The sequence below is a fragment of the Esox lucius genome, chromosome 11 (assembly GCF_011004845.1).
Source record: "Esox lucius isolate fEsoLuc1 chromosome 11, fEsoLuc1.pri, whole genome shotgun sequence".
Classification (NCBI taxonomy): Eukaryota; Metazoa; Chordata; class Actinopteri; order Esociformes; family Esocidae; genus Esox; species Esox lucius.
Window position 1 is genome coordinate 37,050,747 of NC_047579.1, and position 24,295 is coordinate 37,075,041.

At 45.6% G+C, this 24,295-nt stretch overlaps 1 protein-coding gene across 4 annotated transcripts in view; it reads left to right on the plus strand.

Annotated features, from left to right (window-relative positions):
- Positions 1-24,295, plus strand: part of pbx4 (pre-B-cell leukemia transcription factor 4) — a 45,029-nt gene that overhangs the window by 3,600 nt on the left and 17,134 nt on the right. For 3 of the 4 annotated variants that reach the window (XM_034295236.1, XM_010892529.5, XM_010892528.5), the window contains exons 2-3: positions 4,565-4,638; positions 24,035-24,282. In XM_034295236.1, the coding sequence (XP_034151127.1) occupies positions 4,565-4,638; positions 24,035-24,282 (322 nt within the window). Of the gene's footprint in view, positions 1-4,564; positions 4,639-18,011; positions 18,178-24,034; positions 24,283-24,295 lie in introns of those variants that run through there. The other variant, XM_034295237.1, reaches the window with a different exon arrangement.

The following is a 24,295-nucleotide window of genomic DNA, read 5'->3' on the forward strand; positions in this document are numbered from 1 at the left end:
AGATGTTACTAATTAAAATGTTTTTGACACTGATTTTTCATTCTTTGTAAGTTTAGAATGATTTCCCCAACATGCTCTACAGCAGGTTGATATTTTGAAATTGTCAACCTTGTTTTGCATGTACACTACATGGTTTATTTTAGAAAAAAATAGATAAAACTAATAAATTAAGTAAATTTTGCACCTAATATTGACATGGTTGATCTAATTAAATAACAATTCTGTCTGGCTGTCAGAACACATGCTGGACTCCAGTAGACCTTTCCCTTCCCTTTGAGGTCCAGTGCCATGCAGGTAGGGGTGTAGGTTTCCCTTCCCTTTGAGGTACAGTGCCATGCAGGTAGGGGTGTAGGTTTCCCTTCCCTTTGAGGTCCAGTGCCATGCAGGTAGGGGTGTAGGTTTCCCTTCCCTTTGAGGTCCAGTGCCATGCAGGTAGGGGTGTAGGTTTCCCTTCCCTTTGAGGTCCAGTGCCATGCAGGTAGGGGTGTAGGTTTCCCTTCCCTTTGAGGTCCAGTGCCATGCAGGTAGGGGTGTAGGTTTCCCTTCCCTTTGAGGTCCAGTGCCATGCAGGTAGGGGTGTAGACGTTCTAGCCACTGTACTATGCAAAGCAAGACTTCAAAACCCTTGTTGGATACATATTTTTATTACTCCTGAAAAATGTATAACATGGTCTAGGAACTCACATTACAAAAAATTATTTAAAGTGAGTTAGTTCAATAACCATGTGTCTGTCATTAACAAATACAGTTTATTGGTGGTAACGAGTTCACTTAAAAGGACAATACATACTGGGAAATTATATTGGAGGTGTGGCTTAAATCTGGTTAAAGATGTGTATGCATTCTCAATAATTTGAGTATGCAATGAAATGTTTAATTAGCCCTAAACCTGTTGATTTTGCAGACCTCTGTTGTGAAATGTTATGAAAATATTAGGGCGAAAATATTAAGGCTACTGTCTTTTTTGTTTTCTGCCAACTTGTTTGGGTTGACAGTGTACTGATGTTTACATCTTAGGGGAACTCTGTACCCCTTTGTGATAACATCGCCTTGTGTGGACCCCTCTCTTTCTTGTGATTTCCAGTTATGATGTTTCAGTAGGGCCAATTGCACATCGGCGTATAGCACCAAACAAGATAGAAGTGAACATTTTGGCCGTTTGGATCCTACAATGTGGATCGGCTGAAGATGCGTAAATGCAAGTCCTTCTACCCGCTCACATGACGTGATCTATGACCTCATTGGAACCTGTGGGTGCTTCCTGGGATCCCAGAGATTTGTTGTGGATCCCAACTTGTGGGTGAATTGCAAGTTCAGGGGGAGAGGGGTGCAGGCCGTTTTTGTTCCCTTAGGTGGAAGAGGGGGAAAAAAGTACTGTTTATATCACGGTGGACTACCTGAATACATGGGAGTGACCCAATGCACCATCAAACAGCTGCACTACCTCAAACGAGAGGCGTTGCTACCCTTTGTTTTGGATAAACTGAAGCTGTGTCCATTTAAGTCTGTTGCGGCTGGTAGCGTAGCAGTCAGAGCAAATAAGCAGTAACCAGAAGGTTGCTGGATCGAATCACTGAGCCGACAAGGTGACGCGCCGTTCTGTTCTTGAGCAAGGCAGTTAACTCTGATTGCTATGGGGTCGCAGTAAAAATGTCAGATCCTCCTGGCTGTGAGCCCGCTCCCAGGAGGTGTCCTAGGGAGTGAGGGACCCGTTCTAACTCACACATGCGCGTGTGTATATAATATACGGCACAGTGTTTGAGATAACATTGTCCTTCATTATTGCAACTGTGCTGGAAATATTCATGATTAACTGTTATAGAAATGTGATTTTGGTCATTCTGAGTGTGTGTGTGAATGCCCTAATGGGTCCAGGACCCGATGCATGTGGGTGAAATATACTGGAATGGACGCCCTGACGCGCACACACACAGAGGCACCTGCTCTCCGGGCAGGGTGATGGGTTGCACACAAAAAATCGAGGGAATGAAGTAGGTTCCGACCCGGTCTAGTAGGAGGGGCCATGTTTTGCTTCCTGCTAGCAGGGGTCATGTTTTACTTCCTGGATGCAGCGAAGATGCCGTGGTATGTGAAGTGCTTAACCCCCGCCACCGGGGCGCCACCCCTCTCCCTGTCCCCTGTTACCCTGTGTCCAGATGCTGGCCAGAGGACTCGCCGGCGCACTGGGGCGGATCAGACGACCCCGCAGAGGGAGGGGGAGCGGGGGGGGGGCGCGGCAGGGGGGGGCCTTCCGCTCAACTTCCAGCACAGGTCAGTAGAGTACAGGACAGACTCACCGCATGACCCATTAGACCTCTACACCCACCCCACCCCCGCTCCTGCTTACCCCTCCTAATGCCCTCCCGCCTTGCCCGTGGCTGGCACGCCCCCCACCCCACCCCTACACACACTTTATTCCAGCAGTTATGAATTAAAATAGGTTTATTTTTTTTATTTTTTTTTTTTTACCTGAACAGATCCCACATACTGGATATTTTTTGAGGAAAGTGAATAAGTAAAAATTGCCTGACACATACAGGACGTGGACCCAGTTAGTGACTTGAGGAGTAACCAAACGAGCGGTCCCCTCGTTGAACGCAGACACATCCTAATGCACTTGCTGTAAGCATTTAAACAGTAATGTCCTCATGTTATAGCCTAGTTTAGATCTGTTACATGGACTCAACTGGAGTTGAGACTAGGTCATGAACTACTATTACTCGTATTCATTTGTTGTGTTCTGATTGTTTCTTACACTGTGTTGGAAAGCTGCTGCTAACGAGTTGAAAAGTAGTTAATTTATTCCTTTATGAAATGTATCCCTTTTTTCTTCTTTACTGATGGTTTTTTTTCCCTTTGATTATTCCGTTATCCGTCAAATCCATAAATGTACATTTTATCTTTCATTTATTTTGTCACGTGATTCCCATTGTATGTCATGCCTTCTGAACACAAGTTGAAATATCACATCTTTTAAACGTTTTTACGTTATTTCTTGATGTTTATAAATAGGCATTGTCTCGAAAAATAGCACAGCGTCGTGAGTTTGAATGGTTTGTATCGAGAATCGCAGCTCCAGGAACTTACTGTGATACTATTAAAGGACTCCGTATTCATATTAAGCTTCTTTTGCGATGCTGCTCAGACCAGAACAGTGAGGAATACCTGAGTCATGTTTCTTAGAAGGATGCGTCTTTACGCATGTGCAAGTTGTATGGACTACAGACTTGAGAAATACAGTGTTACGGCTTTTAAAAATAAGCTTATGTAGCTTAAGGCTACATTTCAAGTTGTTCTCTGCAATTCTTGTGCACTTCACATTCTTCTGTACATTTTCACGCATTTGAGTAACAAGACAACTGATGGCTGTTTATTGGTCAAGATGTACTGTATTCTTCATATCACGGGTGAGACACTGCAGTCAGATTGTACCTTCAATCCCTAAATTCAGTAGGTTGTATTTATAGGGACAGAATACACGAAATCTGTCTAAAGTTGACAAACAACTGTATACAAAGGGTGGTGAGCATATAAGATATGAGTGGCGACAATATGATACACTAGACGTGCAACGTTTTTGAGGGCGAGACAAATGAGGAGATGGTGAGGTCTGTCTCCGACCTGTCCATTCAGCAGCGGTCCACCTGTGCGGTTGCCTGTAGCATGTCGCCATTCAGCTTGATACCTCCCCCTGCCAACACGGGACGGCAGAGGTCTGTGCCGGGTCATGTCCTGTTACTGGAGACTCCGCCAGTTTTGGAGACTCATTCAAGTCCTCGAGAGGAACCGCCCAGAGCAACATGGAGGGGGGGGGGGGGGCAGCACGTCTCATTACTTTGTGTTCGTGCATTTGTTAAATATTATAATTAAGACTTTGGAATGTAATTACGTTATGATATAATTAAAAGTCAGTGTCAGTGAGTGTTGGGCAGAGTATGCTTTTGCAAAGCGCTGTGAGTCTACAAAAGTCACACGGCTTGGGAGGAAAGTTAATGAAGCGCTGTGACAGACCTGAATTTTGACATTTCATCAAGCTCCATGCAAAAACGCGAGCACAGGGTCTCCCTAGTGGCACAGCAGCATAATGATCAACAGCCTAGCGTCGAAGCGCCACTATGTCCCAGGTTAAACCTGCCTAGTTGAAGAGGACACGTCTTGATCTTTGACTCTCCAAAGTGACTGGGTGTTGCTGCAACAAGACAAGGTCACAATTATCAATTGAACAATACAACATTTGAGGAAGGTATTATTTTAAAGAAAAGTATTTTTAGATAACCTAGATTCAGGGAAAAATCTTATTTGCATTTCTGCCGTCTTCTCAAACCCAATTGGGTGAAAAGTGAAGTGGTCAAAGCATAGCAATCTCGGCTGAAGTCTGCATCAATCCAGAACCACCAACTAGACCAATTTTGAACGGAAGACCAAATGTAGTCTTGTACACCAAGCAGTGTGTGTCACAGCTAGTATTTATGACTGCTTGTCCCAATCCTTTAACTCCCTTCTCTTTCTCACTATCTCTTTTCCCTTTTTCTCTCTCTCCTGCTCTCTCTCCTTCCTCCGGCAGGAAACATGCCCTGAACTGTCACAGAATGAAGCCGGCCCTCTTCAGCGTTCTGTGTGAGATCAAGGAGAAGACAGGTGAGTCTCCACTTCTCCTTCTCTGTCAAGTGCATCCCAAATGGCCCCATATTTAGTTCGCAGCCCTATTCTGAACTGCAGTAGTGCACTAGGCAGGGAATAGGGTGGTGTTTTGGATGCGAAGCTTATTTTTCGTTCTCAACTCATCCCGCACCTGCCATAAGCCCAGTTCGCTGCCTTTTTCCGAACAATGCGCTTGAGCGGAATTGTTCTGTGGCACGGGTCCACGGTTCTGTGGGAGTTGTCAATGAAATGATGCAGCTTGCTGCTTCCCAGGGTTTTTGAAGGATTGGGATTGGTGTAATTATGGGCTGGAGCATCTCCACCGTATTACATGCCACAGACCTCCCAACCTTTATGTATTTTGCGTAGGATGTACACAATTTAAAGTCAAATTACGCTGCTCCAAAAAATACTATTTTTGCGTATTCACTAGTTGTGTGTGTGTGTCATTTTTATTCACCGTTTAATATTGGAACTGAGTCAATCAGAGAATTCGGTCGAGGGAAAAATCTCAGCGTCCTTTTTCGCCAGCCCCTAGCAGTTGTGATATAACTCCCTCACGCTGCAGTAACCGGAGAAAGGGTAGGGAAATCAAAAACAACCCGTTTGCTAAATAGATGTTCAAAAATATCACGTTTTAGGGGCTATTCCAGAACATTGCTAACCAGTATTGTCATAGTTAGCAATCTTTTCAGCTGTTTTCATTACGACGAAGGTAGCTATCAGGTGTAAGTAACTGACATTCATTCCGTAATGCAGAAAGTTTAGCTAGCAAGTGTAGCAAACTTCACAGCTTTTAGCCAACTAATGTAACTTTAGAGAGACCAATTTCTCATTGAAAATACGCAGATATAGTTCTAATTTAAATTACCAATGTTTTCACTACTTTGAAGCTTGCTTTAACGAGTGTTGTGATTCATGAGACAACACTTGGCTTAAGTGCCGCAATGTTTCACGTTGTTAGTGCGGAGTAACGTCGACAATGATGTTGCATGAGGAACCGTAGGAGTCTGACAGGAAGAAAACGTACCTGTAGGCTTACCTTCCAAAAAATCCCAACGAATCCGCCCATATCAGAAGTGGTTGGGAAGATGCAAGGAGACATGCCTTTAGCAATTAGCGCTCCAGAAAAAACCCTTTTGCACAGTGTGCATTTACAATTTTGACATCACCCACCAAGGAGCATCAGGTAAAAAAATTCACATATCTGCATTTGAAATAAAAGTTAAACATAATGTTATATGAAGATAGTGCTTGATATTATAAAGTAGATGCTATATGTATAATATTTCAGTAGTCATTAATAGAAACCAAATGCAGGAAATGAGAAAATGCAGGGGTTTTCTTACCATAAAATCTGTTTAACTATTGAACAAAATACAATAGCAGGACTGACGTACAAGCCCCCTGCCCGCCTTTTCAGACTGCAAAAGTCATGTTGGGATAAAACGAAAAAACTGGAGGGTGTCACAGCATCTGTCCCCAAATCATCAGATGTTATTTTCAATTCTGATTCTATGGTTAGTTCAATGTATGCATATGTATATTTTGGGGGTTGTTTATTGAGATGGTGGAATGCCCACTTCCTGAAGACTATGAAGCACTGCGATATGCCGTGTCCAGGTGAATTACTACTTATAATAATGTCTCAGGGTTGGCAGGTCACATGCACCAATCAGATCCTTTGAGATCCACAGCCGACAAACGGAATACGTGTTTACTGATTGGGTTCTAATAATGATAGGGTGCTAGCTGTGAGATTGATTGTTATGGGGGCTGGAGTGGGAAAGTTTAGGCTGGCCTTTAGCTACCTCCCCTCTGAACCTTTTTTTCTCTCGACTCTCTCCTCCCCTCGTTTCTCTCCCTCCTTGCTCCTTCACTCCTCGGTGTCTCCCTACTCCCATTCTCCCCCTTCTATCTATCCCTTTGGATGGCAGTTTTTAAGTGCTTCTCCTCGACTGCCTCAGGTCATCGGGACCTGTCAATAGTGTGTCATTGTTGCTCTCTGATTGGAGCAGGGTCAAGGTCTGTCTTGATTGGACCAGGGTTGCCCAGGCAACCAGTACTCTAATGCCATTCCCTCTTTAAAGAAAAAAAAAACAAGATAGCAAAACATTAGAGGTGTGATGGGGACAGGCCTGTGAAATGTGTGGCATGGATGGGGAAATGCCCTGGTTATGGCTTGTTTTTGTCGGTCCTCTCAACCACTCCTCCAGTCCACTGGGTGATCTCAGTCTTGTCAGTGGCCTCTCTTCCTCCTGGCTCTGTTGACCTGTATGCCTGGCCATTTCCCCATTTCCTTCACCTGTGTGCCTGGCCATTTCCCCATTTCCTTCACCTGTGTGCCTGGCCATTTCCCCTTTCCCTTCACCTGTATGCCTGGCCATTTCCCCATTCCCTTCACCTGTGTGCCTGGCCATTTCCCCATTCCCTTCATTTTTGCAGATCCCAGGAGGAATCTCTGGACTGTCAATAGAAGATGGGATATTTCTTGCAATTCAGTTTAAAGGGCTTTCTTGGCATGGGAAACATTTTGTATGGAAAACATAACATTTAAGTAATGAAAGTGGGAAAAGGTAATGGAATATCAGAGTCCACCACACACTGAAGTTTGATAAGGGTGAAGGCATTTGAAGTTGTACTTCGTAATACATTATTATTGTACTGAGTAACAAAAAGTCCGGGGCTTGGCACCAAGTGAGAGCCGGGCCACTCAGCCATGGCTTAGCGGCGCTGGCCCTTGTCAATGAAAACAGCAAAATTTTAACCCAGAGAAGAGCCTTATGTGGACTTGACAAAATGGTACGAATTACTCAAGATGATCCCGACCTATTACAACTGAAATGGTGAAGGAACACTGCATTTGCATGTTGCACCAGCTGACTGGTAGATCGCCTGGGCTAAGGGCAATCCACCAGTCAGCTGGTGCAACATGCAAATGTAGTGTTCCTTCAACATTTCAGTTGTAATAGGTCGGGATCATCTTGAGTAATTCGTACCATTTTGTCAAGTCCACATAAGTGCACTGCATATTATGGATACTCCTAAAATGTAGGGTGTGTATTAAATGAAACATTTAGTTTTTAAAATCTCAACCAATTGATTGAGTTATTTTGTATTGATGTTTCCTCATGTCAACAGATCACACATTGAACATGGCATTATTTCATACAGCAGATTGTTAGTGTTTGATTTATCTTTTAATTATTTGAAGCTCTGTATGATCTGAGAGAACAAAGGCTCCAATGTTGTCATACATTTCATGAAAGGTCAGGAGGTTTCCACCTAATTGTTTTGGGCTGTGTTCAGTGTCTTCCCTCGGGCATGCTCGGTCTTTGGTGTCGTCTATATACCAAGGCCATGCTCACGGATTCTGTACTAAGTCGAGGTGTCTTTGATTTCTGTTCCGTCACAGTGTCAGGTATTCTGCCGCTGTCTACTGTGTTTAGGTAGAATTCCAGTTTGCTTTGTTTTCTGGTTAGTTCCTTCTAGTACGTCCAGTAGATCTCCTTTGTCTCATGATCTGGTTGGGTCTGTTCTGCTCTGTGGTCGTCTGTTTGGGTTTGTGAGCAGAGCCCAGGGACTAGTTTATGAGGCTCTTCTCTGGGTTAATCTCTCTGTAGCTGGGGCTCTTGTTATGGATGGGTTGAGGTTTATTGGTTTGTGTTGTAAATTAGTGGGTACAGTCAACATTCAGCTCTGCATGGATTATTGGGGGTTTTGCGTTCTGTTGTGAGAGTCATTGAATTCTGCTTGCCTGAATCTCCGTTGGGTGTTTGTCTCATTTTGTGACTTAATGGTTGGTAAGTGGACCCAGACCTACGAACCACAGAGGGCAATGGGTTCTTTGGCGCAGTGTTTTAAGCCAGCTCATGGTGATAAAGTTGAGTTTGATGATGTTGTTTACTTCAAAGGGCCCAATTTGCCTCGTCTCAGGTCTTGTTCAGGTTGGCCCACCTGTAGCATCGATGTTTGGGTGGACTTCAGTGTTGTTGTCTCTCATTTCAGTTTCAGTGTGAACAATGAACAATTGTGCTTAATACTGCTGAAGCTCCAAGAAGGTAAGGTAGTTGACCGGAGCAGTCCAAGAGCCTGTCTCTGGTGCCCGTCCTCTGCGGCGTGGGTTCATTTCTGTTTCTGCACACTCCTCCGGCTTTCTCCTCCGTCAATAAACCATGAAATACCCTAAGATGGATCTTAAATAACTAGCTGCAGTGCAGAAAAAAGACATTTTAAGTAAACATACAGTGTTGATATGCGCACAGTTCTGTCTCTGTTTCACAGCGGTCTATGAAAGGCCTCAATCAGTAGTCCTCTAGTATCTCTGCTCGATTTTCTGCAGTCTATACACACACACACACACACACACACACTCTCTCACTGAACAGCAGGGATAAAAGCGAGCTTGGTGCTCCGGTCTGCTCCTGCTGCTTCGGTCCTGCCCCCCCCCCCCATCCACCCCCCGTTCCCTCCCTTCTTGCCTTCGCATCGCTCCCGTTCTTGAAAGAGAAGACTTGCTCTGAACTCCGGGCTTTGATATGGTAATGGATGGGGGAGGGGAGGGAGGAGTAAATTCCTCTGAGTACTGCAGTTGGGTAGATTGTTTTCATTTTTAAGGAAATGTTCAGCTCAAAATGCCAGGACCCCCCCCCCCCCCCCCCATCTCCCCTCTTCCTTTCTCCACCACTGCCTCTTCTGGCTTGCTCTGTTCTCTCTGTCTCTGAGACTCTCTTTCTCTCCCTGTTACGATAAACATGACCTTCATCCGCGTGAAAACTTTTTTTCCTTTTTTTTCTTTCTTAAAACCTTTTGTTGAAGATTCACTCTGAAACAAATTAAAAGCCGTGGTAAGTCTTTTGAGAGAGGGGGGGACGGAGAGATGAGGAATTGATCAAAGTTGAAGAGACTTCTTTTGCTTCAGCTGGGGTCGTCCTGCTCTGTTCTCTTATCCTCTCTCTTGGGCTTTGGCAGTAAAAATAGCTTCTGGTGCAATGGGGAAACTTTTGCCAAATGTTTTCATAACAAGAGACTGCTGTTCCTCCTTTGCGTGTTCAACCCTTGTCCACCTGCTCAGATTCGGTTAGACCTGTCTTTGTAAAAACGAGGATCCTTAGTCACTGCAGGCACGGTCAGAACCCCTAATTTACATTCGCCCCGGTCCAAATCAAACCCATGTCCCTTAGTGCTGTGTTCTGGCTACAGAGCCTGCACAAATGGCTGTGTTGGTCACACAGGGCTGTGTGTTTGTTCTGAGTCTACGTTGTAGAGCATTTTAAAGATCAAGGCTGTAAAAACTAATGACTGAGTGTGGAGCCCTCAAGCATGCCAAGCCAAGGTTTCTGAACCGGCTCCATGGCCCCAGCCTGAGAGATGTTGTTTTCAGCCCTCCAGATGAAGCGGTTTGCTTTTATTGGTTGCTAATTGAATAGAAAAGCATGAAGACTGTTCGGCTGTAATTCTTTCCTGATGGCAGCTTCCTCATTGTTACATTACATTGAAATATTATACTTCTGCTTATTGATTGTGTTTGGTATTTAATATGTTAATATTTGTGTTCTGTAAAAACGGCACATTATCACAGAGACCTGGCTTACAAAGTGAGTCCTAGATAGAAAATGTGAATATCTAGTGGACATTCCAAATGTAGAGGGCAGTGTCACTGTTCCCGCACAAAGGGCTGCATGAGGTCACCGGAAACGTCAATTCTGGTCCTTTGGACAGATTCATTTTTTTTTGCATTGGCATCTGTTGAACGTATCGCTCTGGACCTGCCCCATAGGCGGTGATTGTAACAAAGCGCGTACAATGCCGTCTCAGACACTGTTGATCTGGAGCCGTTGGCCTGGCAGCACAGTGAATCACACAGCTAATTCTGCCCTTTTTAAAGAGTCTTACCTCAACCTAGACATTAAAGTTAATGAGTTGTTGGAGAAACCTCTGGCTTTTTAATGATTTTTAATAAGGTTAAAGCCTGCGGCGATGTTTTGCTGAGAGGGAGATGTGGTCATGTGTAGTGGGCCACTTGGGACGGAACACCAAATCATAGAGCCTTTTTGGACTGCAACACTTATCCTGCTGACATTCATTTAAATAACATTTCTATAGTATGGAAAACTTTTTTTATTCTTCACACATGATAACGAGAAACCCTTCTTGGGAAAATTGGTTCGGAGAAGTGTCCCTCATTACCCCGGGAATGTGACATGCGTCAATCAGGATTTTCACCTATTTACATTATTTTAAAACAATTCGTTCATCAAAACATAGTGTAAAGACGGTCTGTTACCAGTACACCGCTTGGAGATTGATCGGATAAATATAGTATAGTATTAGGAGTTAAATTGCTTTTAGCATTCCTCAAATACTGAAATACAAACATAAAAACAACATTCACAAGCATCAAGTAAAAGAGAAACAAGTAACTCTCATTCTGCTGTCCGTGACATTATCCCACTTCCTTCTAAACCAGTGGGCTGTTGCCCGGGTGCTGACCTCTGAACCGGGAATGGTCCTGATCGGTCACTGAATAGGAAGACCGGTGCTGCTGGAGGTGTTGTTGGGGGTCCTGCAGAAAGACTCTCCTCTGGTTCAGATGCCTCGGTGGGGACGTTCAAGACCCAACAGAACAGCAGGGGTTCTAATCCTGGTGGTCTGGAACCCAACCTGTTCCTGCCCCCATCAGGGCCGCATGATCCTCCCCCTTCATTCCCAGCTGACGTGCTGTTGGGGCGGTCCTCCATTGCCCAGATGGACGTTACACGTTTTCGTGTAACAAAAACGTGGCAGTCTCTCCCTCACTATGGGGCAGTTCTCTCCCTCACTATGGAAAATCCTTTGAGTACCTCAGATGGTAGAAAGGTGTTGTATAATTATTAATTGTTGCTATTGTTGCTACTAGATTTTAAATATTTTAGACTGGCAACATTTTTGTGGAAGAAAGTTATTTAAATGTTGCCTTATTACACAGACGAACTTGGTCAGGCATTGGCTCACAACTGGATGAACTCAGGCTCATCTAATGACTATCCAACCAACGTTTTGTTTATTGCCATGACGCCGATTTATACAGTGGATCACACCAGATGATTTCATTCTGCAGTGCTTTATATCTCCAGTTGTTATGGTTCTTTCTCCTTCTGTCTCTCTCTCTGTCTCCCTTTTTGCCGCTCAATTTTGCAGAATGCAAGGAATGAAAAAGAGAGGGTTGCTTGTGGGGGGGAGGGAGAAGGAGCGATAGAGAGAGATTGATGAGGCAGAAAGAGCATTAGTAATTACTCTGTATCCATTCCCCCATGCCAGATTGGCAGAGGGCTAATATCACACAGACCCTGGGACCTGATGGACAGCAGCCCCGCCCCCCTACCAGCCCCCAACACAAGCCCTCCGACCGGGGAGGGACGGCCGGCCCGCCACCCCAGCCTTGGTTTGGCCTTAATGCTGTGTGGGCTGTCGACGGTGTGGTTATCGGACCCCCCCCGTGTCATTTTATTCCCCCAGGAACCAAAGGCTCTTGCTACTGCGCTTGGAGGACAACATCTGGCTCATCAGGAGGAAACACAAGGTGGTGCACTGTTGAGGGACAAGGGAACCGATTGGGATGTGTCGCTGTAGTGGTTGACGCTACATCGCTGGCCGGCAGCCTGTCGAGTTGAACTGGAGCACGTTTCGACCAGCGCTTGGGTTGGTCGATGCCTGCTGTCAGTAATTTGAGGTCCAATCCTCTATTTGAGGTGGAACCAAGGGGCAGGCCCATTGTCTGGTCAGGTGTGAAGCTGAATGGTAATGCAGGAGTGGTCATGACGTTTCTGTTAACAGATGGGTGCTATGGGAACAAAGCCTGTAGTCCAGTGGTCTTCTACTTCCCCTTCCCTCTCTCTCTCTCTCTTCCCTCACTGTCTCTTTCGTTTGCTCTTTCCTTTCTCTCCCTTCCCCTCGGCCTGTGGGGGTAGTGCCTTGTTGTGCAGGCAGCCTTCGCCCGGGTCCTTAATTAAAGATATGTAAAGTGGTCTCAGCTGGATGGCATTAGGGCAGTGGGGAGGTGGCGGGCGGTTGGAGTGTCACAGCTCCCTGTGCCCTAATCCCTACTAATTAAGGCTTGATTACAATTGATGGGAGGGAGCCTTCATGCCTGGGCCCAGATCTGTTTGTGCTGTCTGGCAGACGATGACCCGAGGAGTTGTTGAGACGGCACAAACCGATCCCGGACCGGGCTAGACGCCTGAAAATCACCACTCAATATAGAGGTTTTTTTGGGGGGGGGGGGGGGGGGGTTCTCCACTATTTCTGGATATCCAAACTGTGATGAGGACCCTGCTTTATCGCAGCAACTCCCAGCAGAGTTGAGTCCCCAGGGCGGATCTGAGCAGGATTGGTTATCACCTCAGGATTAGTCTGTCTGTTCTGGGTTACTGCAGATATTGTCAGCCTGTTGAGTTTCTGGTCCTGGTTTCCTTGGAGGGATCTAAAGGGGTGACCATCCAGAAGGAGGCATTCCAGATCGTGGTGAATATGCTTTGTGCTTGGCAGTGTGAACAACATGCGCGCGCACGCACATTAACGTACATGCACAACCCGCCTTAAGCAGCTCTATAGCTTGGGTTCAATGCAGGTCATGTTTGCTGTATGGGTAACTAATTAGAGATTTAACCGATATGTGATGGTCACCAGGACATCTGTACCCCTGCTGAGATTTAGGACAAGTTAGGTTATTAATCTTAATGAGACTAGCCTGGAAAAGTAAATGTTTAATTACCGCGTAGTACTATTTATACAATAACCGAATCAGTGTATTGGATTACAGACTTAGGGCAAGTGTGTGTATAGAGACTTACACAGGCACACGCACGCGCAGTGTGTGGAACTTGATACAGTTCCCTGCACTCCCGTGTAGGCCTAGATCCTCCACCTCTGTTTCCGGTACCTCCCGACTGTCACGGTGCTCGTTGGCCCGTTATATATGGCCGCTCCACTTCTGATCTATCACTTAATTGCCACCTCATTTGCATAACAGTGCAAATTAACGACCTCTCAAATGAGCTTTCATTTTTCACAAAGTCTTTAGGAGCTCCTTAAGAGCCAGCGCTAACGAGCTCTGGCGAGCAGTCTGCTGGGCTACTGAGGGACAGATATAGGAGGAGACAGTGGGATAGAGCGAACGACATGAAGATGAGATGAACACTAGGACAGCAGAAAGAAGGGAGGTATTGGAAAGTTAAATTGAGAGGAAAGCAGGAGGACTGAGTGAGAAAGGATACACTTCTTGCCCAACTCCGCCCCTCCTTGACCAACTTAGCTGAGGTGTTCTATAGCTGGTGTCATACTTACCTGGTAAAATACCAGAAACTAAATAGAAAGCCCCTGGGGTGTGAAGGTCCCTGCGCTTCCTGAGGGGGACTGGACTTCAGTAACACTGGGACATCTGAGGGTCCCAAAGGACAGGATTGAGAAGCGCAGCGCTAGAAGGCAGATCTGTCTGATGGCTTCCAATTATGACATGGTGCAAAACACCTGCACCTGTCTGTCTGTATGTGCATGCAGTCAGTAGGCCTAGACCTGGTTGAATTAAGGTGGGTGTGTGTGTGTGTGTTCAGGATGGGATCGTGCCTATTCACACACCTAATTACTTACCAATGTTAACTCACTAGATTCAGGGAGGAATGAAACACACTGCTTGTGTGTGAGGGTGAATGCGTGTGTGTGTCACAGGCTCTCAGTAAAGAGGGCCAACATCATGCAATGCTGCTTGTTTAGCCTGAGCTGCTTAAAAGCTGGGCCACATGGATTCACAGATTAACTCTCCAAAACATACCCTCAGCTAACTGCCTCCTCCCTTATTTCCATAACATGAGAGAGAATAAAATGCTAGATAGACTTATCTTAGTAATCATTTCCATAGCGTTTGAATTTAAACCTGGCATGTTTGAGACATACTACGCAGGATTGTGCACTTCGGTCGAGAGAAAATTAGAGCGATATTTGTGCCCACTACACAGAAACTTGATATAGTTCCAACACAATTGCCTTCACATTTGCGAACCTTCGGGGGGGCTCTACTGAAAATGTGGCGCATGCTACCTTGGAAAGTGTTGTCTCGAGCTATCGATATCGTCAAGTTTACACAGCTAAATAATCTGGCATGTCGAGTCTTCTGTGACGTCTCGGAAAATGTACCCTAACGTTAACAAGCCAAAAGAGCCCCAGGAACTGCACTCCAGACGGCGCTCCAGACAACTCCTGCTGCAACAGGGGACCCTAAATCATCCTGTTGGTTCAGTCGCAGACTTATCGCAGTTTATTCCCGGGTTCTAGAATCACTGTGCACTCTGTTCTGTGATGAAACGGAGCACTCACCGGGCTCGTTCCCTCATGGCATTCAGAATTTCAGAGTAGTCATTCTAGAATTCTATGCATCATCGTTTGAATAAAATATATTCTACGGGCGTGTGTCTGGTGCTTGGGCCAAACGAGTATTGTAATGGATGTGAACATTTTTCTGAATACAGTTGTGATGAGCATTTCCAATAAAAATGAATCAGGTTGGCAAAGACATTTGCTATGAAGCCACGGTGTGCATAATGCCATAACTACAGGTGGTGGGACAAAGATGAATCATCAGTGTTTTTTCTGAGATTTCTAGGTGCAAGGGAGAGCATTAGGTATTACCTAAATCTCGCCCTACTTTATCACAGCAACTCCTAGTGAACTCTGGACAATCGATGTTAAGATGTCTTTTGTTCTGAAACGCATCGAAACCTGTCTGGTTCTTATCATGCTGCTCCCTCAACCAGGCACTCTAGCCCTGAAACCTTACGTTTTGAAAGACATCCACTCTACGGCCACCTTTTCTGGGCTTTCTACTATCTTGATTTCGCCCCAAGGAGTCGCTCTACCGCAATGAGGCAAGGCAACCATGTTCCATTATTAACCTCTCAACTGCACGGTGCTGGTAAACTGCACCACCCTCCAGGGAATCCCAGGGTTAATCCTCTAGCAGGATTCCAACCGGCTCCTTCAATCATTAGATTCAACTTTATTGTCATTGATCAGTACAAGTACAGTACAACAAAACAACGTACAGCCAGAAGTGCAAATAGAAGATGGCAGGAAATGTACAAGTGTTAGGCATAGTGTGTGTTATTAGTGGAATGTAAAAATGAGCAATGAAGGCTAATAGGGGAGGGCTGAATTTATTTTCTGCCCTATTATTAAAAGTATTAAGTATATGTATGTACAAGTGGGAAATTAATAGTTGTGCAATGAGGCAAATGCAAGCACAAATGTCAATTCTGAATGTGCAGAAAAATGCAAGTACAATGGTAATTCTGACTGTACAGTGCAGGCAAATTGAAGGTGCAGGTGGTATGTGCAACTGAAATGTGGGTATAACGGCGATGAGGTTCCTGAGGTAGACACGTACATGTAACAACTGAACTCATCATACTTTGCAAGGCAGTGTCAGAGTCCAGCAGTACAAGCAAGTAGTGCAACAAGGTCCCTGAGAGGCAGTACTAAGCAGTGGATGCGTATGGTTAGTCATTTGTCACAGAGTTCAGCAGGGCAAACAGTTTGTGGCATTGATGTGAAGGGTTGCTGGTGATGCCATATGCCCTATGCAGACACCGCTTGCGCTGAAGGTCCACAATGGTAGGAAGCTGGGCACTAGTGATGTTTTCACCACCCGTTGTAGGGCCTTCCGGTTGGCCTAGGAGCATCTGCCGAACCACACTGTGGTGCAGTTAGTCGAAATTCTCCCGATTGTGCAGTGGCAGAAGTCCACATCGATCTGGGAAGACAAGCAGGCCTTCTTCAGCCTCCTCAAAAAGTACAGATGCTGCTACACCTTTTTGACCAGGTTTTAGGTGTTGAGGGTCCTGAAGAGAAACTTGAAGATGTGGGTACCCTTGAATTTGAAGCTGGACATGCTCCACCTCAGTGCCGTCGACGCAAGTTGGGACGTGACTGCAGCCTTAAGTCTTCCTTTAATCCACAATGAGCTCCTCGGTTTTCTTTGCATTGTGGGACAGATTGTCATCAGCGCACTGTGCCGCCAGGCACCTGACCTCCTCCCTCTAGCCTGACTCGACATTGTCACTGATCAGGCCTACCACCGTGGTGTTGTCTGCAAACTTGACAATGGTGTAAGAACTGTGTACAGGAATGCAGTCATGGGTAAAAAGGGAGTACAGAAGGGGGCTCAGCACACAGCCTTGTGGAACACCAGTGTTCAGGATCAGGGTGGAGGAAGTGAAGTTGTCTAACCAGACAGACAGTCCAGTTGCAGAGAGAGGGGCTGATCCCTAGGTCATGGAGTTTATTGACCAGCCTAGAGGGGAGGACTGTTGGAATGCTGAGCTAAAGTCTATGAATAGCATTCTCACATAGGTGTTGGTTTTGTCCAGGTGGGTCAGGGCAGAGTGTAATACTGTGGAGATGGTGTAGCTAATTGTGAGGCAGTGACTTTAATGTGGCATTATTTGCAGACCCCATCTGAAATGTTGTAATATGGTTACATGTATAGTGTGGTGTAATACCCCTACTATTTTATTTTGTTTTAACTTCGTTCTGATTGTCTTGGTTAGTCAGTGGTTTTAGCTTGGTTCTCATGGTCTGGATTAGCCAGTTGCTTGAACTTGGTTGTGATGGCCTTGGTGAGCCAGTGGTTTAACTTGGTCGAGGTGTCGTGGGTTGGCCAATGTTTATTATTGTTTGTGAATGCTATGAATAAGAAACCCTTTATTTTGTTCTTTAGTTAGTTCACCTGTACTTCTGGATATTTGTAAGTACTGTTATGGTAGTAGCAGGAGTAAGTGCATTTCTGAAGCCTTTTCCTACAAGGTTCTACCTTACTCCTTGTTGCTCTCTCCATTCCTCCCTCCACTTTCATCTTTCCCTCATTCCTCCATCCATCTCCTTCTTCCCTCCTTCCATCTTTCCCTTGCCTTCTGCATTCTATTTGTTTGTGATATAATTTCTCATTCTCTCTAAGAATTTTTGTATTTTTATTTCCTCTTATGACTCCCTTATTTTTTCCAATTCTCCTTTTAGGCTACTCTCTCTGCCTGTCTGCCCCCCCCCCCCACTCTCTCTCTCTCTCTCGCTCTGTCTGTCTCTCTCTGTCTCTACCTTTTTCTTTTTCCATTCTCTCCCCCAGTGAAAGGCGGAGAATCCCCAAGGGAGCTGATGCAATTAAAATGCTAATCCTGTCTGTCTACTGAGAGAGGGAGGAGGAGGGGTGGAGGGGAGGGGGGCTGACAGCATGAGGGATTGCAGCTCACATGGAGAACTCGACTGAAATGGAGAACGGGGGGTGTAGAGAGGAGAAGAGGGGGAGGGGAAACACGGGGGGGTGCAGAGAGAAAACGGGATGCGAGAGAAAAAGAGAGAAAAGACAGACTGGGGCTAAAGAGAGAGTGAGCTGAGGGATGGATGATAGAGTGAATGTGTTCAGGGTACATACATCTATAATGTACTGAGGACGTTTAAGTGTCGGCCCTGCTGCTCTGCTGGGGTAGGAGACCACCGCAGCCCACCACACAGGTAGGCGCACCGTGGATCCAGGGGGCAGGAATAAAGTGTGCGTGCGTGCGTGCATGTACTGCACACGTAGTGATGTTGGCTGTGAAGCCGAAATTAGCTTCAGTATTATGTATGCAGTGGAAAGCACAGCTGGGGAGCCTGAATATTTCATAGTATGGCTATAGCGCTGCTCGCCTCGCCCTCTCTCGCTCTCCATTTGTCTGTCTTTTTTCCTTTTCCTGTCGCTTTCTGTCTCTCTGCCTCTCTCCTCTCCCATCAGGGTCTCACTGTCAACCAACCTGACTTAACCCCAGGTCACTACACTGAGGGTCTCACTGTCAACCAACCTGACTTAACCCCAGGTCACTATACTGAGGGTCTCACTGTCAACCAACCTGACTTAACCCCAGGACACTATACTGAGGGTCTCACTGTCAACCAACCTGACTTAACCCCAGGTCACTATACTGAGGGTCTCACTGTCAACCAACCTGACTTAACCCCAGGTCACTATACTGAGGGTCTAATTGTCAACCTACCTGACTTAACCCCAGGTCACTATACTGAGGGTCTAATTGTCAACCTACCTGACTTAACCCCAGGTCACTATACTGAGAGTTTGTGAATAATTGGACTGTGGCCTCAGAACACCAGCTTCATATTGCTTTATTGGAAAAAACATTGTGGCTGCTCAATATGGAGTGCATAGGCTCTAATAGGGGTGGGTTAGGGGGTGTGTGTGTCAGAAATAACAGCTCAATAATTGGAGTAATTAGGAGAATCTGAGGTCATTAGGAGATTCAGCTTGGGTGGGGGTGGTGTGAGGTGAGGGGGTTAGGGCGGTGGGCAGGATGGAGAGGAATGACATGAGTCCTTTTTTTCAAAAATGGCAAAAACTTTATTTAAAGCCCTGTTCAGACAGTTTTGTTGTTGCTGGTTGTGTTTGTGTTTCAGTTGTGGTAGTACACATGTACTTTCATGTGCTGGGTTCAACATTAATAATGGCCCGGGGCCAGTAAGACCTAACATTGGGGCAGTACACAAATGCCTCGTTTCCACAGGTGCCAAACACTGGTGTTTCACCCCTAAGTCCAGACTATGTTCTGTTTCCATTGACACGGACTGGTGCCAATAGGCCGTGGCCGAGTAGCCCGGCTCTCACTTGGTGCCATGTTCCGGACTTTAGGGGTTTGCAGGGTTTGCGAGTTGAGGTGTTACAGTGGGGAGAACAGGTATTTGATACACTACCGATTTTGCAGGTTTTCCCACTTACAAAGCATGTAGAAGTCTGTAATTTCTATCATAGGTACTCTTCAACTGTGAGTGGCAGAATCTAAAACAAAAATCCAGAAAATCACATTGTATGACTTTTAAATAATTCATTTTCATTTTATTGCATGACATAAGTATTTGATACATCAGAAAAGCAGAACTTAATATTTGGTACAGAAACCTTTGTTTGCAATTACAGAGATCATGCGTTTCCTGTAGTTCTTGACCAGGTTTGCACACACTGCAGCAGGGATTTTGGCCCACTCCTCCATACAGACCTTCTCCAGATCCTTCAGGTTTCAGGGCTGTCGATGGGCAATACGGACTAGGCCACTCCTTAGTTGCCCTGGCTGTGTGTTTCGGGTCGTTGTCATGCTGGGAGACCCAGCCACGACCCATCTTCAATGCTCTTACTGAGGGAAGGAGGTTGTTGGCCAAGATCTTGCGGTACATGGCCCCACCCATCCTCCCCTCAATACGGTGCAGTCGTCCTGTCCCCTTTGCAGAAAAGCATCCCCAAAGAATGATGTTTCCACCTTCATGCTTCACGGTTGGGATGGTGTTCTTGGGGTTGTACTCATCCTTCTTCTTCCTCCAAACACAGCGAGTGGAGTTTAGACCAAAAAGCTCTATTTTTGTCTCATCAGACCACATGACCTTCTCCCATTCCTCCTCTGGATCCAGATGGTCATTGGCAAACTTTAGACGGGCCTGGACTGCGCTGGCTTGAGCAGGGGGACCTTGCGTGCGCTGCAGGATTTTAATCCATGACGGCATAGTGTGTTACTAATGGTTTTCTTTGAGACTGTGGTCCCAACTCTCTTCAGGTCATTGACCAGGTCCTGCCGTGTAGTTCTGGGCTGATCCCTCACCTTCCTCATGATCATTGATGCCCCACGAGGTGAGATCTTGCATGGAGCCCCAGACCGAGGGAGATTGACCGTCATCTTGAACTTCTTCCATTTTCTAAATATTGTGCCAACAGTTGTTGCCTTCTCACCAAGCTGCTTGCTTATTGTCCTGTAGCCCATCCCAGCCTTGTGCAGGTCTACAATTTTATCCCTGATGTCCTTACACAGCTCTCTGGTCTTGGCCATTGTGGAGAGGTTGGAGTCTGTATGATTGAGTGTGGACAGGTGTCTTTTATACAGGTAACGAGTTCAAACAGGTGCAGTTAATACAGGTAATGAGTGGAGAACAGGAGGGCTTCTTAAAGAAAAACGATCAGGTCTGTGAGAGCCGGAATTCTTACTGGTTGGTAGGTGATCAAATACTTATGTCATGCAATAAAATGCACATTAAATATTTAAAAATCATCCAATGTGATTTTCTTGATTTTTGTTTTATATTCTGTCACTCACAGTTGATGTGTACCTATAAAAAAAATGACAGACCTCTACATGCTTTGTAAGTAGGAAAACCTGCAAAATTGGCGTTGTATATCATTTGCTCAATCTTCTCATAATGGTTTTAATCTGATCTCACAGATCCCTGATAAAATAAAGAAAATAATGCAACAGTACAGGGAAGAAAAAACTCTAAACAGAAAGAGTTGAAATGACTGAAGGTGGTATGATCCCATTGACTCAGTAGAATTACGGAGCTATGAGACTTTTTATTTTACTACCAGAAAAACAGTGCCTTTCATTTTTCATAACCGGATAACCAAATCACGTTTATAGTTAACTCCTCCCTCCCCACGTGAGCCTCTCCATAAGCCCTTGGTACCAAAAGTATAGTCTAAACAGGAATGTTTAGAGCCAACATTAGCATAAATCACCAGTGTAGCCCTGGTACCAGGGTACAGCACCAGTGGAAATGCAGTAGGAAATGTAGTATGGTGCTTGTCGGCAGTAAGTGTCATGTTAACTAGGTCTGCCTACACACTTACTAACAGTGACTCCCAAAAAGCCAGCAAACCAACTAGTGGGACTACATCACCTGTTGGATTGAATGTGTATTGTGCCATATTTATGTAACCATAAATATTAACTCAATTATTTAATTATCAAGCTTTTATATTTCACATTAAATGCAAGTATCTTCATGAAAATCATATTTTGATAACTATATTTCTTAAAAGCTAATCACGTACGTTGCATCATATTTATGTATACAGCAATTGCTTGTATCAGCTTGTCTCACGTCAAATGCAAAATTGTGGTATAAATCAATTATTTTTCAATTATTCATAAATTCTGATGATTGGATATTTGCATACACTTCTGTACAATACAGTTGTATTTTTTAAATAAAAAAATACAGTATTGTATTTTTTTAAATTCAGTTTGGTCCAGTAAAAATCTGACCAGGCCAGTAGATTTCAGTCCAGTGAAAAATAGTCAGCATTGGACCCTGTTGTATGCAGTTCACTCTGGATTACTATTATAAAGTTCATACTGTACTCACTTTACACTGTTCACACTGGACTCTCTTTACACTGGACTCGCTTTACACTGTTCACACTGGACTCTCTTTACACTGGACTCTCTTTACACTGGACTCTCTTTACACTGGACTCGCTTTACACTGGACTCGCTTTACACTGGACTCGCTTTACACTGGACTCGCTTTACACTGGACTCGCTTTACACTGGGCAGTAAGTGTCTGTTTACACTGGTGTCTGTTTACACTGGTGTCTGTTTACACTGGTGTCTGTTTACACTGGTGTCTGTTTACACTGGGCTGACATTGTTTCTCATATGACATTCCAGAATGGTCAAGTAAGGCTGAAGTGTGTTCGATATGTGGGAGTGTTCTATCGGTTTTGTTGGACGAGACGAGTTTATCAAGAGTAGTGCTTTGTCAAACCATATTTGTTGAAGCAATGGCTTATAAATGTGGTCAGACAATGTTGAAACGATGTCTGATAAATTCATATTACATGTCCGGCTCAGCCTTGTCTGCTGAAACCGGAAGTGATTAGTCTGGAGTGCAGTCTGGGACAGGACACCTCATACACACACACACACACACACACACTCTCAGGACAAGCTAAGGAGCTCCAACTCTCATAACACCATCCATGCAGACGCACATCAAACTCTTAGGTAGTTGGTGTGTTGGTACCACACACTGGGAACAAAAACCTTCCTTTGTATCTAGCCTAAGTAGCTGCTACGGTAGAGCTTTGTGACTGAAAATGAGAGAAATGGAGGGAAAGAGAAAGGTAGAAAGCAAGGCAAGGGGAGTGCAGCAGGGGGTGTTGGAGGGAGGGGCCAATTACGGGGTCATTAGTTCATTCGGCTGGGTCGGCAACATTCCTGAGCCGTGAGGGAGATGACAGGGGGAGGGAGAAGAGAGATGAGGAGGAGCAATAGAGATGTGGAATGTAACTGGGACGAAAAGAGCAAGGACCTAAATGGAGAGGACAGACTAAGAGAGAAAAATAGGAGATGTAGAACCTGAGGGAGGGATTTAGAGATTCTAGAACCTGAGGGGAGGGATAGAGAGGTTCGTGAACCTAAGGGAGGGATGGAGAGGTTCCTGAACGTAGAGACAGGAAAAAAAAAAGACAAGCTGATGGAATATGTTAAGAAGAGTATTAATCCATGGAGAATGGAAATGTCCTGCTGTGCTGCACACACATATATATATACACCAGAACTTTAAGCAGCAGAACTGTGAACGGGACAGAACTGGGTTGCTGGTCTCACTGGAAGCAGGCCAGGCTGAGATGGCCCAGTTAACACACCTCCAGCAGACCCACCGACGGAGCATCATTTTCACACACTCCCCTACCAAATTTAGCTCCATTGATCTGAAGTGTGTAGCATCCTTTTAAGTTCCACATCCATCCACCATTTTCACCTGAAAGGACCATGCCCACTACATCAGATAGTGGGACAACAAAGGCTCTTAGTCGTGTGTGTGTGTGAGAGAGCAATGCGAGCTGGGCAGGGAGTCAGAAGTCCTGGGTTTATTACTGTGGTGGCGAGGACCCAGTGAAGGCTCTACTTATGGCCAGTGCAGCTCGTAGTGACAAGAAGTGTAGTCACATTACCCTGTCCATGGCTCATGTTGCTGCTGCCAGTCGCCCTCTCTGCCAGTTGCCCTCTCTGCCTGTTGGCCTCTCTGCCTTTGTCTCGCCTGCCACTGATGAAGCCCCACACTGCCATCTAGTGTTAGAACAGTCCATTGCAGGTCTCAGAGACTCGTTTAAAATTCACTCGCTGTCTCAAAGACTGCATTCCAAACACCCCGCTATTATCTACATAGTGCACCAGCTCAAATGCAGGGCCTTACATAAAGAATAGGGCACCATTTGGGAACCTGGGCCTAGTGACTCAGGGGAGAGAGTGGGCAGTTGGCAGGGTTGTTTTGACAGCTCGACACTTGGCTTCTGCCGGAGGCTTCAGCATTGATCACGTGTCCCAGTGAGCCCTGCTTCCCCTGAATAATCATCCTTTCTACTGGAGAAAGTAAAGTTTTGGGGCATTTTGGATAACTCTTCACACCACATTGTAAATGAAGGCACTTCTGAAGGCTCGCGAGGTATCCTGTAGGTGACATCCTACCTAGCTCACCCAACCTCCCCAACTCATATCTACTGAGAAGGAGGCTTAGACATGATGTTGTCTTGTTGACTGCCCCCCGTCTCTCCAGTGTTGAGTATCCGAGGAGTTCAGGACGAGGACCCCCCGGACCCCCAGATCATGCGTCTGGACAACATGCTGTTGGCGGAGGGCGTGTCCGGCCCGGAGAAGGGTGGGGGCTCGGCGGCGGCGGCGGCGGCTGCGGCGGCGGCAGGAGGTTCGCCCGGTAGCGACGGCAGCATCGAGCATTCAGACTACCGGGCCAAGCTGGCTCAGATCAGACAGATCTACCACTCTGAGCTGGAGAAGTACGAACAGGTAGAGGAGAGGG